We start from the raw sequence: 17,878 nt of genomic DNA, 5'->3' as shown, positions 1-17,878 counted from the left end.
TTGGGAGTTTTGGTCCCACCGTAAATCCCTTTTGTAGAAGTCAAATGAATAAGGAGCTGTGCATGTTTAGGACTCCCACATCCAACAGCTTCCTAAACACACAAGAAAGAGCTTACTGCCACTGGAACATTTATATCATGCAGGCTGTGGGTCCTACAGGTCTGCCTTCATGAACCAATATATCCAAACATACATTAAAATAAACATTGGGAAGAGATGACACACATTAATCATCGCTGGCGAAAGCTTGCTCTCAAGATACCTTTAATCAGTGTTGCTTGGGCTTTAGGCATCCACTGGTCACCTTCACGGTCGTTGCCATATCCCTGTAGCACTTTCACATCTGGGTGTGCCCCACACTGCTGTCTACTTTTTCTTTAAACTGGCTTTTTTAAACTTTTTAATTTTTAAAATTTAAAACATCTTATTTATTTTTATTTATTTAAAAAATTTTTTTTAACATTTATTTATTTTTGAGACAGAGAGAGACAGAGCATGAGCAGAGGAGGGTCAGAGAGAGAGGGAGACACAGAATCCGAAACAGGTTCCAGGCTCTGAGCTGTCCGCACAGAGCCCGATGCGGGGCTCGAACTCACGGACCGTGAGGTCATGACCTGAGCCGAAGTCGGACGCCCAACCGACTGAGCCACCCAGGCACCCCTAAAACATCTTATTTAAATCCAAGCTAATATATTTCATTCTTTTTGATTACATAGTCATATTCCATTGTGTGTATATGTGTATATATGTATGTATATATATATATATATATATATAAACACACATAAGGGACATTTTTCATTATATAATGTTCTTTACGGGTATACTGGTGTCCTGTGCTACTGCTGTAAGAATAAAGTCCCCCCAGATTGTCCCTCCCACCCATCAAATATCCACGCATAGAACTCAGCTAACTGAACCACCAAGGGTCTTTCCCACGTGTAATGCTCCTTTGCTGAGGATGATCATTTTTGTCCCGTGTGTTTTGTTCTATGTGCAAGTCACGTTGATCGCAAACAAATCATTTACTTACCATGTTCATCGAGCAAAATATTGTCAGGCTTCATATCCCTAGGAGAGTAAAAGGAAAAGAGAAAGTTGCTCATAATTAGACAAACAAATGAACAGAACTAAAGGGCAAAACTAGAAATGCACACGAGTTCTCAGTGGGGTTGAAACAGTGAGCTCATCCAGTTCCCATGGTGCCTCCCTGACACGGTTACCAGTAATACCCCCAATTTCTAGATCAGAAAACTGTGGCTCAAAGAGGTTAAGGAACTTAACTGCAGGCCACAGAGTAGAAAAATGGGCAAACCGGGCTTTGAGCCTGAGTCTCTCTCCTTCGAAAGCTCAGACTCCGTAGTGTACTTTACTTTAAGCATGTAAGTAGAGCTCCTAGGGTCATGTGAGCAATTAAATTGCCATAAGGTGGTAGTATTAATTATCGGTTTCATCTGTGTCACTCTGAAGTGAAAGTCAAGACTAGAAAACAAGGAACAAAATGATCTATCATATGGTTATATTTTAAACTTGCGGAGATCAGGATCTTTTTAAGGATGATGCTATGATGCCTCTAGTTACTTAATATTATTGCTGGGGTGGTTAATGGAGTTGGCCTAGTCTTCCACACATTAACGAGATCCTTAAATCCATGGGAGGGAACAGAACTCACCCTCTTCCGATGAAGGGAGTAGTGTGATGGTAAATACTTAGAGAAATGGCCCGTAGCGTTTTCAAAGTCCTCAGACGAGAGTATTACTGTAAGCAGCACTCCTCCATAAGAGGACAGCACTGGCGTGGGTAGGGGCCCTGGCTGCTGCCCTCTCAGGTTTTTACTGCCCTTCTCTAATGTTCCATTAAAGCCCTTCAACCTAAATTCACAAGAGCCATTAAAGATAAAATTCTGAAATAGGTTTTGGGGGCACTTTTCAGCCTAGTCAAGTGGCTTTTATGTCACCAGAATAAGGTGACCTTGGCCTTTGACAGACAGACACTCTCAGGCTCCTCTTTTCTTGAAAATATTCATAAATAACAAGACCCTTGCCTACAAGCAGGACAAAGTATATGCCACACCACTATGCAGGTGCATGGGTAGTCTCATGAGCTCTGAGTATCTTCTTATTTTGTTTGTTAGATTCTTAAAATTGATTCTGGATTCGTAAGTGATCATCTGTATCCGTGGCACATTTTCTTTGGTGCAGGGTACAGTTGGCTAGAAAGAGTGTCGGGGGTTTTAAACACTTTCTTTCTTTCTTTCTTTCTTTCTTTCTTTCTTTCTTTCTTTCTTTAGATTGTGTCTCAGAGGCCTAGGAACTAATTCTTTTTTTTTTAATTTAAAAATTTTCTTAATGTTTGTTTACTTTTGAGACACAGGGAGCGAGAGAGCATAAGCAGGGGAGGGGCAGAGAGAGAGGAAGACACAGAATCCGAAGCAGGCTCCAGGCTCTGAGCTGTCAGCACAGAATCTGATGCCGGCCCCAAACTCATGAGCTGTGAGACCATGACCTGAGCTGAAGTCGGATGCTTAACTGACTGAGCCCCCCAGGCACCTCTCAAACAGCATGTTTCTCTGGGTAAACTGTCAGTATTGCAAACTCAACCACAAACACGTGGATGGATTCCATTGTTTCAAGAATTGTCAAGAAACGTCCAAACTCACTTATATGAGACAAAGTCCCTTTTAGAATCTGGCTCCTGTGCTCCAGCCATATAGAAGCACATGGGGTCCCCCACATGCTCCCTGCACCGCCCCCCTCAGCCCCCGGCCGCTTTCTGCTGTTTACCTGAATCAGAGCTCTTTTACCACTGTACTCAGAAAAAGCAGATTCATCCCTCACCCCACAACTTCAATGTCACTTCTTGCAGGAAGCCTTCCCAGAATTTCCAATGCTGAGTCAATGGCCCCTCCTACATGCTTTGCATGGAATACTTCTTCCATCATACATTTGTCATGCTTACATTTATTTTTTCTCCAACTGGATCATAAACTCCTTGATGTCAGGGATGGTTTCTAGATTAATGTCAAATTCCATTCCATAGGCTCACAGGGCTTAATAGGCAGTAAATGAAAGTCTAAATGATACCAGGAGAATTTCTGGTGCATTCACGAAGGTTAATCCTAACAGTATATACTCAGAGCATTAATAGTGTACCATCACACACTCTTGGCAATCCAAAGCTCAAGGTAAATCAGGTAGCAGGCTCTTGCTCCTTCTTTCAGACTTGCATCCGTGAGCATCAATTATGTTTTGACAGGCAAAAAGGGGACAATGAGAAGCCCTGACAAAAGGCGAGACATTTGGGTGGTGGCAAGATAAGCAAAATGATTTCTTTGCCTGAATTTATGAGGGCTTGGTGAGAAAAAAAAATGATGTGGGTTGGACACTTCGGGCATCATTTTTCATATTTATCAAAGACACGTATCATTATATCCACCACCTTTCCCATGAACTACCTTGGAGCTTAAAGAATAATACTGAGATCAGAGATACTGATCTGTATCTGATAGATATACCGTATACTGATATTGATACTGAGTATCAGAGATACTTTGATAGCCACTGTGCTAGAACATACAGAGTATAAAGATAAATGAGATATGGTTCTCTCTGGGATGGAGGGGATAAGAAAGGCTCATAAGGAACCAGGTCAGAAGGAGTACAGTGGTAAAGGGGCATATTTACTACTAAATTCAGAGGACTATGAGGAAAATATAGGGCAAATTTTAAAAAGGGGGATTTTGACATAAAAATAAAGTGTATAAATGAAGATTCTGAGTACATAGTTTCCCCAAAATGTGATGAGGTAACTTCATAAAGTAAGCTCTACACCCAACGTGGGGCTTGAACTCATAACTCTGAGATCAAAGTTGCATGCTCTTCTGACTGAGCCAGCCAGGCGCCTGATGAGGTCACTTCTAAGTCACTACAGGGTAAACCACAGTATGATAACATTGTTTATTCATGTAGCAGAAGAGAATGAAAATAAGCCCTATGTACTCTATTAAAATTCCAGATAGAACAAGTTGATGTTTTTTAGTTCTGCAACTTAAGCACTACTTCCTTATCTCTTTAGCCTGCTCAAGTTATGCTAAACATGAAAGAACTTACTCTATTTCTTTCATTTTAGGCGACCTATACTAAGGTTAAATTCAGTGGTTATGCTCAGAATCACCCGGGGGGCTGTGAATACCTTGGGGCTCAGACCTGTGGTGCTCGGACTCCTGCAGGCAGGCCGAGGCCTCTGTCCAAAAACTAACAGAAACTTGTAGTACCTTCTGATGTACAGTCATGTTCAGAAATACCATGCTGGCACTGTCCACCTCCAAAGATGTCAAACTGATTTTAAACGATGAACCTCTTAAAAGCTTATTTATGAATGAAAAGTCTTTTGAAAAATACATTTACTACTTTTGACAAAATTCTTTGGTTAAAATATACATGGAGGACTCATACAACCTCCCTCTCGTTAGCAGGTCACTAATGAGTTCCTTCTCTCTTGTTCTTCATCATTCTTGATGATCACAGTGTCTATGTAGATGTGCCATCAAATCCCTTAGCACTCACTTCCCTGAATTACCTCCAATCATCTTTCCATCCATCCGCTCCCATTATTTCCTTAGTCCTATTTCCTGATTGTTCCTTTGCCATTACAACAGCCCGCCTTTGACCAACCTGACCTTCTCTCCAATCCAGTTCCCAAGCTGACACATGAAGCACACTGACACCATCAATTACTGACTTTGTCACCTTGCATTTCTACATCAAAACTCTCACTCCTATCCTCACTTCCCTTCCACAGCCATTGTTAACATTCTTTGTACAAATCTTTAATTCTCTTATTCCCTTTGATTGTACTCATTAAAACCCCAGTATTGGGCCTTGTTGAGATGAGCACTGGGTGTTGTATATAAGCAATGAATCATGGGAATCTACCCCCAAACCAAGAGCACACTGTATACACTGTATGTTAGTTAACTTGACAATAAATTATATGAAATAAATAAATGAATGAATAAATATTCCTTCATATTACAAAACAAACAAAACGAAAACCAGTATTGGTTAAACCCAATTCCCTGATGCTTCTCACCTACAGCCAAGCTCCTGAACTTTGCTAGAAACAGACATAAGTACTATTGACTTCTCATTTAAATTCATGGCTACAGGGACTCCTGGGTGGCTCAGTCAGTTACGTGTCTGACTCTTGATTTCAGCTCAGGCCTTGATTTCACAGTTCGTGGGTTTGAGCCCCACACTGGGCTCTGCACTCATGGTGGGGAGCCTGCTTGGGATTCTCTCTCCCTCTCCCTCTCTCTCCCCTCCCCCACTTATGCTGTCTCTGTCACAAAATAAATAAATTAAACTTTAAAAAAATTTAAATTCTTGGCTACTATCGCAAGCCAGCACCAATGTGCCAAGCCATAGCATGATGCCTTCCCTAAGAGGACTACTTCGTGTTTCTTCATTGCCCCTCAGGTCTCTTCCACTTCCTCCCCGCTCCCCACTTTCAGTTGATTACTGAATCTCCTTACTTCACAAAGACAAGAGAACTATCTACTGCTAAGTCTACCAACCTCTCTATTTCTGTATCCATACTCCCGGCTTTCCCTCCAGTTATACTGGATGAAAAGTCCCCGCAGCTACCCCAGACAACTCTTCTCCTGAGGGCTCTGGATTTTATCTCTTCTCACCTTCTTGTGGATTTCTCTCAGCCAGGTATTTCCTTCCTTCTCCTACACTATCTCCTATACTCCTATCTCTTTCTACTCCTCTTGTAAGAAGAATGATATGATCGAGTCTCTTGGAAATACCTTCCTTGATAGACAGCCACCTCCACTTATTGTCCCATTTTACTATTTTCCTTTGCAATAACACCTGTGGATTGGGTTGTTAATAGGTGAGAAATTAGAAACAGTGTCTCCATTCTCCTCTTCAGCCCATTCTAATCAGGCTTCCATCCCCTCTACCTCCTGAAATTGCCTATGCCAAGTACATCGATGACCTCCAGCTTGCCAAATCCAGTGGGTGCACTTTTATTTGTCATGCTTCACTTCTCAGTGGGTGGATCATTCCTTCCCTTCTGACATACTTGGTTCTCGTGGCTTGCAAAAATCCCCTTTCTCCTGGTTTTCCTTTTGCCACAGAGATTCCTCCTCAGTCTTGTTTGCTGGTATCTTCTTGGTTCCACCTCTAAATGCTGAGATTGCCCAAAGCTCAGTCATACATAAACCTACTTTGCACTTAAATGATTTCATTTAGTCCTGTGATTTTAAATATATATATGTTTTTTGGAGGGAAGATGGCGGTGTAGGAGGACGCTGGGCTCACCGCGCGTCCTGCTGATCACTTAGATTCCACCTACACCTGCCTAAATAACCCAGAAAACCGCCAGAGGATTAGCAGAACGGAGTCGCTGGAGCCAAGCGCAGACGAGAGGCCCACGGAAGAGGGTAGGAAGGGCGGCGAGGCGGTGCACACTCCACGGACTGGCGGGAGGGAGCCGGGGTGGAGGGGCGGCTCGCCGGCCAAGCAGAGTCCCTGAGTCTGGCTTGCAAAAGCGGAGGGGCCTGACGGACTGTGTTCCGACAGCAAGCGCGACTTAGCGTCTGGGAGGTCATAAGTTAACAGCTCTGCTCGGAAAGCGGGAAGGCTGGAGGACAAAGGGAGGGAGAGCTGCTGAGCCCCCGGACGACAGAGCTCAGTTTGGTGGGGAACAAAGGCGCTCACCAGCGCCACCTCCCCCGCCCATCCCCCAGCCAAAATCCCAAAGGGAACCGGTTCCTGCCAGGGAAATTGCTCGCTCCGAGCAAACACCCAACTCTGTGCTTCTGCGGAGCCAAACCTCCGGCAGCGGATCTGACTCCCTCCCACGGCCCCAGGGCCCCTCCTGAAGTGGATCACCTAAGGAGAAGCAAGCTAAGCCTGCCCCTCCTGCTGCCGTACACCTTGCCTACCCACCCCAGCTAATATGCCAGATCCCCAGCATCACAAGCCTGGCAGTGTGCAAGTAGTGCAGACAGGCCACACCACCCCACAGTGAATCCCGCCCCTAGGAGAGGGGAAGAGAAGGCACACACCAGTCTGACTGTGGCCCCAGCAGTGGGCTGGGGGCAGACATCAGGTTTGACTGCGCCTCTGCCCACCAGCTCCAGTTATACACCACAGCACAGGGGAAGTGCCCTGCAGGTCCTCACCACACCAGGGACTATCCAAAATGACCAAGTGGAAGAATTCCCCTCAGAAGAATCTCCAGGAAATAACAACAGCTAATGAGCTGATCAAAAAGGATTTAAATAATATAACAGAAAGTGAATTTAGAATAATAGTCATAAAATGAATCGCTGGGCTTGAAAACAGTATAGAGGACAGCAGAGAATCTCTTGCTACAGAGATCAAGGGACTAAGGAACAGTCACGAGGAGCTGAAAAACGCTTTAAATGAAATGCAAAACAAAATGCAAACCACCACGTCTCGGATGGAAGAGGCAGAGGAGAGAATAGGTGAACTAGAAGATAAAGTTATGGAAAAAGAGGAAGCTGAGAAAAAGAGAGATAAAAAAATCCAGGAGTATGAGGGGAAAATTAGAGAACTAAGTGATACACTAAAAAGAAATAATATACGCATAATTGGTATCCCAGAGGAGGAAGAGAGAGGGAAAGGTGCTGAAGGGGTACTTGAAGAAATAATAGCTGAGAACTTCCCTGAACTGGGGAAGGAAGAAGGCATTGAAATCCAAGAGGCACAGAGAACTCCCTTCAGACGTAAGTTGAATCGATCTTCTGCACGACATATCATAGTGAAACTGGCAAAATACAAGGATAAAGAGAAAATTCTGAAAGCAGCAAGGGGTAAACGTGCCCTCACATATAAAGGGAGACCTATAAGACTCGTGACTGATCTCTCTTTTGAAACTTGGCAGGCCAGAAAGAATTGGCACGAGATTTTCAGTGTGCTAGACAGAAAAAATATGCAGCCGAGAATCCTTTATCCAGCAAGTCTGTCATTTAGAATAGAAGGAGAGATAAAGGTCTTCCCAAACAAACAAAAACTGAAGGAATTTGTCACCACTAAACCAGCCCTACAAGAGATCCTAAGGGGGACCCTGTGAGACAAAGTACCAGAGACATCACTACAAGCATAAAACATACAGACATCACAATGACTCTAAACCCGTATCTTTCTATAATAACACTGAATGTAAATGGATTAAATGCGCCAACCAAAAGACATAGGGTATCAGAATGGATAAAAAAACAAGACCCATCTATTTGCTGTCTACAAGAGACTCATTTTAGACCTGAAGACACCTTTAGATTGAGAGTAAGGGGATGGAGAACTATTTATCATGCTACTGGAAGCCAAAAGAAAGCAGGAGTAGCCATACTTATATCAGACAAACTAGACTTTAAATTAAAGGCTGTAACAAGAGATGAAGAAGGACATTATATAATAGTTACAGGGTCTATCCATCAGGAAGAGCTAACAATTATAAACGTCTATGCGCCGAATACTGGAGCCCCCAAATATATAAAACAATTACTCATAAACATAAGCAACCTTATCGATAAGAATGTGGTAATTGCAGGGGACTTTAACACCCCACTTACAGAAATGGATAGATCATCTAGACACACGGTCAATAAAGAAACAAGGGCCCTGAATGAGACATTGGATCAGATGGACTTGACAGATATATTTAGAACTCTGCATCCCAAAGAAACAGAATATACTTTCTTCTCCAGTGCACATGGAACATTCTCCAAGATAGATCATATACTGGGTCACAAAACAGCCCTTCATAAGTTTACAAGAATTGAAATCATACCATGCATACTTTCAGACCACAATGCTATGAAGCTTGAAATCAACCACAGGAAAAAGTCTGGAAAACCTCCAAAAGCATGGAGGTTAAAGAACACCCTACTCACGAATGAGTGGGTCAACCAGGCAATTAGAGAAGAAATTAAAAAATATATGGAAACAAACAAAAATGAAAATACAACAATCCAAACGCTTTGGGACGCAGCGAAGGCAGTCCTGAGAGGAAAATACATTGCAATCCAGGCCTATCTCAAGAAACAAGAAAAATCTTAAATATATATATGTTTTTATATATAAATATATTTATATTAATAAAATATAATAAATATATATTATATATATAAATAAAATATATATACTATACATATCTGACATCCATCACTGACCCTGGAATTCTGGATTAATAATGTACCAAACTTGCTGCTTGATGTTTCCATCTGTATGTCTAAGAGCCATGATAAATATAACATGTTTTAAAGAGAACCTCTGATATTTACGCACGTACCACATAACCACCCAAACCCTCTTATTCCAGAATTCCTTACCCTAGTACCTAGTCCATAATTCTCCCATTGTAAAACTGAATACCTTGATATCACTCTTAATTCTTTTCTTTTTTTAACTCATAACGCCAGTCCTTCAACAACTCTTGATAACTGTACCTTTGAAATGGAATGATTGAAAACAGTATGGTGGTTCCTTAAACAATTAAACCTGGAATCTAACATATGATCCCACAGTTCTCTTTCTATGGGTATATACCCCAAAGAATTGAAAAGCAGACTTGAACAGATAATTGTATATCTGTGTTTATAGCAGCACTATTCACAGTGGTCAAGATGTAGAAACAAACCAAATATCCATCTATGGGGGAATGGATTAACAAAATGTGGTGTATACATACAGTGGAGTTCAGCTTTAAAAAGGAATGAAATTCTGATCATGCTACAACACAGATGAACCTTGAAGACATTATATGCTAAGTGAAATATGCCAGACACATAAGAAGAAACATGGTATGATTCCACTTACGTGAGGTACTTAGAATAGTCCAATTGACAGAGACGGAAAAGACAACGGTGGTTACCAAGGGCTGGGGTGAAGAGAACATAAATGTTAACTTATGTTGAATGCATATGGAGTTTCGGTTTGGGATGATGAGGAAGTTCTAGAGGTGAATGTACTCTGTCACTTGAAAATAGTTAAAATGATAGTTTTTACTTGATGTATTTTTTGTGGACAATAAACTTAAATAAATAAATATTATCATTCCCATTTCCACTGCCACCATCATCATCTGTCAGTTGAAGCATTGCAGCAGTACCTTCTTCTTGCTTCTCCTCTTGTCTCCTGACGATCCACTAACCACATAGCACCCAGAGTGGTGTTTTTCATTACACACATGTTCCCTGCACAACATTCTCTGGCTCCCAACCTCCATGGAATAAAATCCAAACCATTTACCTCTGGCATATATGCCCTTTACGTGTTCTAGCCCCGCACAGCCCTGAGCTACACGTAATAGCATCCTCTCCCTGCCACACACCATGCTCCAGCTGCACTGGTCTGGCCTGGTCTCCTTTGCACAGATGGCCCCCTCTGCCTGCAGTCCTGTTCTCCTAGACCTTCACTTGGCTTGGCGCTTCCTGTCATTTCAGATCTCTGGCAAAACATCGTCTCCTCCAAGGTTCTTGCCTGACCACTCAATCTACAGTAGCCTTCCCTCCGTCCTTATCTCTTCACCTCCATCTTATGTTCAGCACAGTGCTGTTTTCTTATTTATTTATGGTTTTTCTACCTCCATTGGAATGCAAGTTCTCTGGGAAAGGATATCTTTTCTGTATTGTTCAATGCTATAGCTCCCAGGCACATAAAAGTGCTCAAAAGAAAGCAAGGGCTTAAGTAAATATTGGTCATAACAAGTCCCTTGCCTTCTCAAACTTCTGGAATAATAAACCATACATCTCTTTTCCCCTTAAGAAGAGAGAGAGGATGGGTGGCTGGGTGGCTCAGTTGGTTAAGCATCCCCTTCTTGATTTTGGCTCCGGTCATGATACCACGGTTTGTGGGATCTAGCTCCAAGTAGGGATTTCTCTCTCCTCTCTGTCTCTCCCCTGCTTGTGTTCTCTCTCTCTCAAAATAAGTAAGTATTTTTTAAAGAATAAGAGAAAAAAGCCCCCTTTCTCTATGCCTGATGCATCATAAATACAATGATCATTTTTGTATATTACAGTAAAGAGAAGAAAGAAGTGATTTCTGCAGAGTCCATGATTTCAGAGAGGAGCTACAGAATTTTGGGGTGATAAAATTCAGGTCTAGGGACACACACATTCTGTAGAAATTCTTCTTTGTGTCTTGATTTGATGAAATAGAAAAGGCTGAATCAGCTGATGCCTACTGTGGGAACTATAAATAGTAATGTAGAAATACAATGCTCCCTGTGGCAGGGTCCAAGGCGGAACTGATAGATCTTCTGTTCTCACTTGAATGACTTTACAAGACATTAGTAGAGCTTAATAGGCTAATTACATCCCTTCACTGCACCTACCCTGGAATCAAGTTGTTCACCCTGCAATCCTATATGGGGTATTGTGAGAACAGGGAGCAAGAAAATCAGTGTATCCAAACCACAATCAACCCCTTCAGTGACCATGGCTTTCTGACAGGTCTACACTTCGGGTTTCATTCTTTGTTACATAATGAGCTCTTAGATTGAGTCCTCTCTAAGTTCTTGAGTGGGAAAAAATATTATACATACGATTCTATAATATATTATTTAAGACATCACACAAAGCCTATTGATCACATAAACAGACCTATGTTAAGAAACGAGATGGGGATAGAAGGATGTAAGGGATGATTGTAAGCAGAAACATGTAGTTTAGAAGAGGCGGCAGAAGTGAAGAGTGCTGGAATGAGATTGTGGGCCAGGTACATCCTCCATTTCTTTCTTACTAACTGGTGGATTCTATTTTATTTTAATTTAAATTTCATGTTTTTTAGGGGCACCAGGGTGGCTTAGTCGGTTGAGTGTCAGACTTTGGCTCAGGTCATGATCTCGCAGTTTGTGACTTCGAGCCCCGTGTTGGGCTCTGTGCTGACAGCTCAGAGCCTGGAGCCTGCTTCAGATTCTGTGTCTCCCTCTCTCTCTGCCCCCCCCCCCCCCATGCTCTGTCTCTCCCTCTCCCTCTCTCAAAAATAAACATTAAAAAAATTTAAGTTTCATTTTTAAATTGAGATATAATTGACATACAACATTATATTAGTTTTAGGTATATAACATAATGATTCTATACTTAGATATATTGTGAAATGATCACCACAATAAGTCTAGTTAGTATCCATCACCGCACATAGTTACAGTGGTTTGTTTGTTTTCTTACTATGATGAGCATTTTTAAGATTTATTCTTTAGCAACTTTCTGCCTGCTTTTTTTTTGTTTTTGTTCAACTCCAGCATTTCCCACAGTTTGTTCGAGGGAATATGAGTTACAAATATATTTTGTAATAATAAACATATGTGTATGTACATATACATTGTTTGCATATTCATTTTGGGTGTGCTGGTTTTTCATAGATAGCACCGCTGTTCATTTATTCATTTCATTAATATATAATGCTATTATATATTAATCAGGAGCTGAGGGCAGTGATTTTACCATCCATAAAAATGTGATACAGGATCCCTTTTTGAATTTGTGTTTGTTTTCTCAAAGTGCCGTTCAGGATAATAGTACACTCACCATATCTTTCTTCTCTCAGGTGTCTTCTCCCATGACTGCTGAACTTCTCCGTTGTCCGTAACAATTTAGCTTATATGTCCACTTAGCACAACACAAGCTAGAGCACTAGACCCCCATCCCAGCATCTGACTCTTCTCCAATCCCCACAACCTAACTGACTTGTCAAGGCATTCACCCAAGGAAGATAGGTTTCTCTGGTAATGGGGAAGGGCAGTAGGGATCAGATGTTAATGGACCCTTTGGTGAAAAAAGATGACAGTTCTTCACTAGAGACCAGTTGAGGGAGTTACAAATAAGCACTTAAGCCAGCCTCTCAGAAAGAACTTCTTAATAGTCAGACACTTCCAAAGTTGGCGTGAACTATCACGAAATCTTAAACTGTGATGTGGATATTGTCACGGAGGCTGGATAAGTGTTTGGCAGCAATATAGCAAGGGTGTAGTGCAGCAGAGGAACTAACCTTCCCACCTGACCTTTCAAAAACCTTTGAGCCCTGACCTTCTGTGAGCCACCCAAGCTTCTCACAGAGGTTCCCTAAAAGCCAGCTCCCTGACTTACCTACAGTCATACAGCTCATAAATGGCAGAGATTGCATTTAAATTTCATGGTTTTTCCACTATTGCTCACTCGGTTATTTTAACTAGGAGGGCAAATAGGTTCCGAGCATGAGGCCAACTCTTTAATTACAAGTGTCTGTGCTGTTGAAAAGGAGGGCCTTTGAAGAGGGTGTTTGAGAAGAGTTGAAAATAAAATTTGTCAAACTGCTCTACTTCCCATGAGTAATAGAATGGTTCTAGCTGCCATTTATTGTCCATGCTGCGGCAGCAACTTGATAGACAACGTATCTTTTAAAAAAATTTTTTTAAAGTTTATTTATTTTTGAGAGAGAGAGAGAAAGAGAGAGCAAGTGGGGAGGGGCAAAGAGAGAGGGAGACACAGAATCCAAAGCAGGTTCCAGGCTCTGAGCTGTCAGCGTAGAGCCAGACACGGGGCTCAAGCTCATGAACCGCGAGATCATGACCTGAACCGAGATCAGAGGCTTAACCAATTGAGCCAGTCAGGTGTCCCTAGACAGAATATCTTTTATTGCTCACAACAGCCCCCTAACTTAGATATTACACCCATTTTTGCAGATGAAGAAGGGGTAGCTCAGAGAGTTTAAATTACTTGCCCAAGATTATATGCTAGAGCTGGGGTATGACCAGAGACTGTGACGTGCAATCTTGGTTTATATCTCAAATGTTTATATTTTACTCCTCCTAAGGAGAGAGAATGTCCTCCTATACCTGGGGGTCTGTCATGTGGCTCAAATTAGCCTGCAGCAAGTTTAATTTTTTTTCATAGTTTCTATTGTATATTTGAAAATCATTTATCATTTCCACCCTACTCTAGAAGTTACCCATACCTCTTTTAATGTAAAAGTAAAGTTCTTCATGTCTTACTGTGGAGTAAATCTGTTGTTCTAGGAAGGTGAATCACGCTTATCCTGATGGTACAGACTCAACAGTACAGATCCTCCTGTTTGACAAGTATACCATCCCACTCACTGGAGATTTTTAGCCAACTTGCAGTCCTCACAGGCAGAATGTTTAATGACAAGGATTCTTGCCTTGCTGCTTAGCATTAGTCAATGCTCATTCACTGCCATTATTCAATTTGATTCACACAGATAGAAACCTGGGTCATATTTACCCATTCTACAACCAGGTAAGCTAGGACACAGTGTTAAGGACCTGAATCAAATCCCCCAACTATAGTGGCTGGCCTGAACTTGGGTCTCCTGGGTCTTTGCCTTAATCCAAAGAGATTTTAGGGAAAGAAATGTACTAGTAAGAGGAAGGGAAAAAGTGTACCAAAGTAAGAGAGACCAAAAAGTGTTCATCTATTGATCGTAACTGTCATGAAGGGTTTTTTCTTTTTTAATGCTTTTATTTACTTCTGAGAGAGACATATCATGAGCAGGGGAGGGACAGAGAGGGAGACACAGAATCTGAAGCAGGCTCCAGGCTCTGAGCTATCAGTACAGAGCCTAGCATGGGGCTCAGACCCACAAACTGTGAGATCATGACCTGAGCCAAAGTAGGATGCTTAATGGACTGAGCCACCCAGGCCCCCGTTTGTGTTTAAGTTAAATAAAGTAAAGGAATATTCATTTCGAGGCAAAAAGCAATTTGCTCCATTTCAGCTCCAGAGCTGAAAATATCCTCTCTGGCCACAGTCATACATGACCAAGCTAGAATTTAGGCCCAGGCCACCTGGTGCCAACATCTCTGCTCTTTTCTACCCTGCCACGCTGCCTAGCTATAGGAGATAATGAAATTTGTCCCATCTTCTTCCTTGATAATCGAACCCCAATTTGGCAGTAACACACCCAGTCCCAGGTAGAGGGATGATTGGCATAAATAAATCATGAGAATCTAGTTCCCCTGTCACAGCTTCCCTTAATTTGGGGAGGAGCCAGTATGGTCAATGAGACCTAATACAGATACTACCGTAAGGGCCTTCAGAAAAACTTTAGCTTCTTCAGTAAAAGATTATAAACAGACTTCTGAGGCTCAGATGCCTGAATCTGTAAATCGAGAACAGTAACAATTCTGTAGGGTTGCTGTGGAAATTTAATGAGATGAGGCACGTAAGCACCAAGAACATTAGTCTGCACATAGTGATTATTCAACCGTCAGAAAACATTGAGCAAATGATTAGGAAACGTCCAGGGTAGGAAGGACTAGATGGTCGGAAAGTGATGTTGAGCTGATGAATAGTTGTTTTCAACTATCACCAAACCAGCAGGACATACTGATGATGCTAGATTTCATGTAATGCAGCACATGAGAAACCAGGATAAGCCCTTCAAGTGCTTTATCCTGTATTATCCTCAAACAACCTTGTCACGTGGGCACAATTATTATCCCTGTTTCATAGATGGGACCCCCAGAAGCACAGAGAGCTGACTAAGCTGCTATTATGAGAAGAGTCAGGACTCCAGTTCAGGTTACCTGACAACAGAGGTGAATATTTGAAATACTTCACAAGGAACAAACATTGGCTAATCAGAACAGGCCACTGACCAGTAAGAATCTTGGAGGCCACGATAAAGGACCAGTATTGCAGTACCAGCAAGTGATAACTAAACAGAAGCCCTGTCTGACTTAAGGCCTTAAAGCTCCCATGGGCAGCAGCAGAATCACGAGGCTGTCAATCAATAGAAGGAAGAAGTTTTTGATAATCAGGTGTGTCTAAACATGAAACGAACTACTTTATGTAGCAGCGAGTATCCCATTTCTGAAATGGGACCAAATCCCATTTCTGGCTAGGAAGACAGTTTCTTGTTGGGGACGTTGCAGAAAAGTAGCTGCCTTTGCGTGGAGGTAGGACTTCATTTCTAAGCTAACCTTCGCCTCTAATATCCTATGGTTTGGCCTTGAGTTGTTGTACATCTGTCTGGAAAACAGTCTGGCTTCCCTTCATTAGCCACTTCTGTTTTCCCAAGCACTATAATAGGAGCTTTTCATATTTTTCTGGCCGTATTATACATGACATGATTCAAGCTATTTTACAAATTAGAAAAAATCTCAGAAAAAGTATGCCAATCCATTATCTACAGAGTGAGCAACTTGGACTCCTAATCTGCAGGCTCTTTCTTCCCTAATATCTAGAATAGTTAGTGTATCCCATTCTTTACCATTTCCATCCCGATTTTCTTACCACTCACTGTGAATGCTGTACTCGTATCTCCAAACTGATAACAAATTCAAATATGTCCTCCTGCCTCACTGGCTTTGTATTTTCTCTAAAGTACAAATAAGAAGTAACAGTGAGCTATGGTGTTTTCTTGAACATGCTGAGCTGATCGGGCCTTGGCTCACCTGTCTTCTTGCTTCTTGAACCTCTCTCCCCTTTTCTCACCTGTTCCAGTCACAACGACCACTGTTCCGCTCCAGGACAGAACAGATTTCCACCTTAGAGCTGCTTTTCCTGCAAGTATGGGTTCAGAGGCCACCTGTGGACTAGTCTTTTTTGAGCACCATGCTAATGCATAAGGCAGCCTCTACCCCGAAGGTGTACTCTCTTAGATCCATGGTTCATTTCCCATTGCACTAAAGGCAATCTGTAACTAACATGATTATTTACGTATTTGGTTCCTTGCTCTTTGTCTCCTCAACTAAACCCTGAGCTCTAGGAGAACAAAAAATATATATTTTTATTTTCAAAGCTCTATTCAAGAGCTATGTGCCTGGCATACAGATAAGTGATCGATACTATGTGTTAAATGATGAAAGCTTCCAGAACGCTTTGCACCAACATGTGTGTAAGCAAAGTAAAATTTAATTTGGACCAAGTCACAGGTTGCATATTAATGAAACTCTTAACCTTATAGAAATTATTAAAAGCACAGTTCAGGCTAGTTAAATGTTAACCTGTAAATGAGCGGTTCTCTGCCTTTTTCACGTGGGTTTTCACAAATGGGTGGTCTTATGTGAGAAGGTTAGTTACAAAGCTCTTTTGAAATTGCCTGATGCCTAATACAAAGAAGGCAGATTCTCCTGTTTTTGCAATGTGTTATTCATGCTCATTCATTATTTGTTAGCTCGGGAGCAGGTGCTGAGTAGAACATATCAACCTAATACCCTCATTACTTCACTGCCGTTTTGTTTTTGAGACTCAAGTGGCCCTTCTGCTGTGAGAGTTAGAAAAAGAGAACATTTGCAAGGCTTATGGTCTACTGAAGAGAAGATACACCAAAACAAAAAAAAAAGGCATTTTCTTAACCATTCCACACAAAATGGCCAACTGAAACGAAAATCTGTGCTCCCACTGCAACATCAAATATATATATATATGTATATATATATATACATATATATATATATATATACACACACACACACATACATACACACACACATATAGTTTTTAATGTTTATTTTTGAGAGAGACAGAGAGAGAGAGACAGAGAGAGAGAGAGAGAGAGAGAGACAGAGCATGAGTGGGATAGGGGAAAAGAGAGAGGGAGACACTGAATCTGAAGCAGACTCTGGGCTCTGTACCGTCAGCACAGAGCCTGACATGGAGCTCGAACTCATGAACCATGAGATCATGACCCAAGCTGAAGTCAGATGCTTAACTGACTGAGCCACCCAGGTGCCCCTTTTAAAAATTTTTTTAATGTTTATTTATTTTTGAGAGAGAGAGAGAGATAGCATGAGTCGGGGAGGTCAGAGAGGGAGTGCAACAGCAAATATCAATACACTGAAAAGAAAGCCAATATCAGGGGCAACATATAAAAGTATTCAGTTAAGCAATCATTTTTTC

At 41.7% G+C, this 17,878-nt stretch overlaps 1 protein-coding gene across 1 annotated transcript in view; it reads right to left on the bottom strand.

Moving 5' to 3' along the window:
- The window catches only part of STK32A (serine/threonine kinase 32A), a 97,262-nt gene that overhangs the window by 39,276 nt on the left and 40,108 nt on the right, over positions 1-17,878 (bottom strand). Inside the window, exon 3 of the mRNA XM_047102272.1 lies at positions 1,034-1,071. Coding sequence (XP_046958228.1) covers positions 1,034-1,071 — 38 coding nt within the window. The remainder of the gene's footprint in view (positions 1-1,033; positions 1,072-17,878) is intronic.

This window comes from Lynx rufus, unplaced genomic scaffold, assembly GCF_022079265.1.
Source record: "Lynx rufus isolate CCGP_SWC_20201006 ecotype Redwood Valley unplaced genomic scaffold, mLynRuf1.p SCAF_1, whole genome shotgun sequence".
Classification (NCBI taxonomy): Eukaryota; Metazoa; Chordata; class Mammalia; order Carnivora; family Felidae; genus Lynx; species Lynx rufus.
The sequence above is the reverse complement of the archived record's forward strand: the minus strand, read 5'-3'. Positions and strand labels throughout refer to the sequence as shown.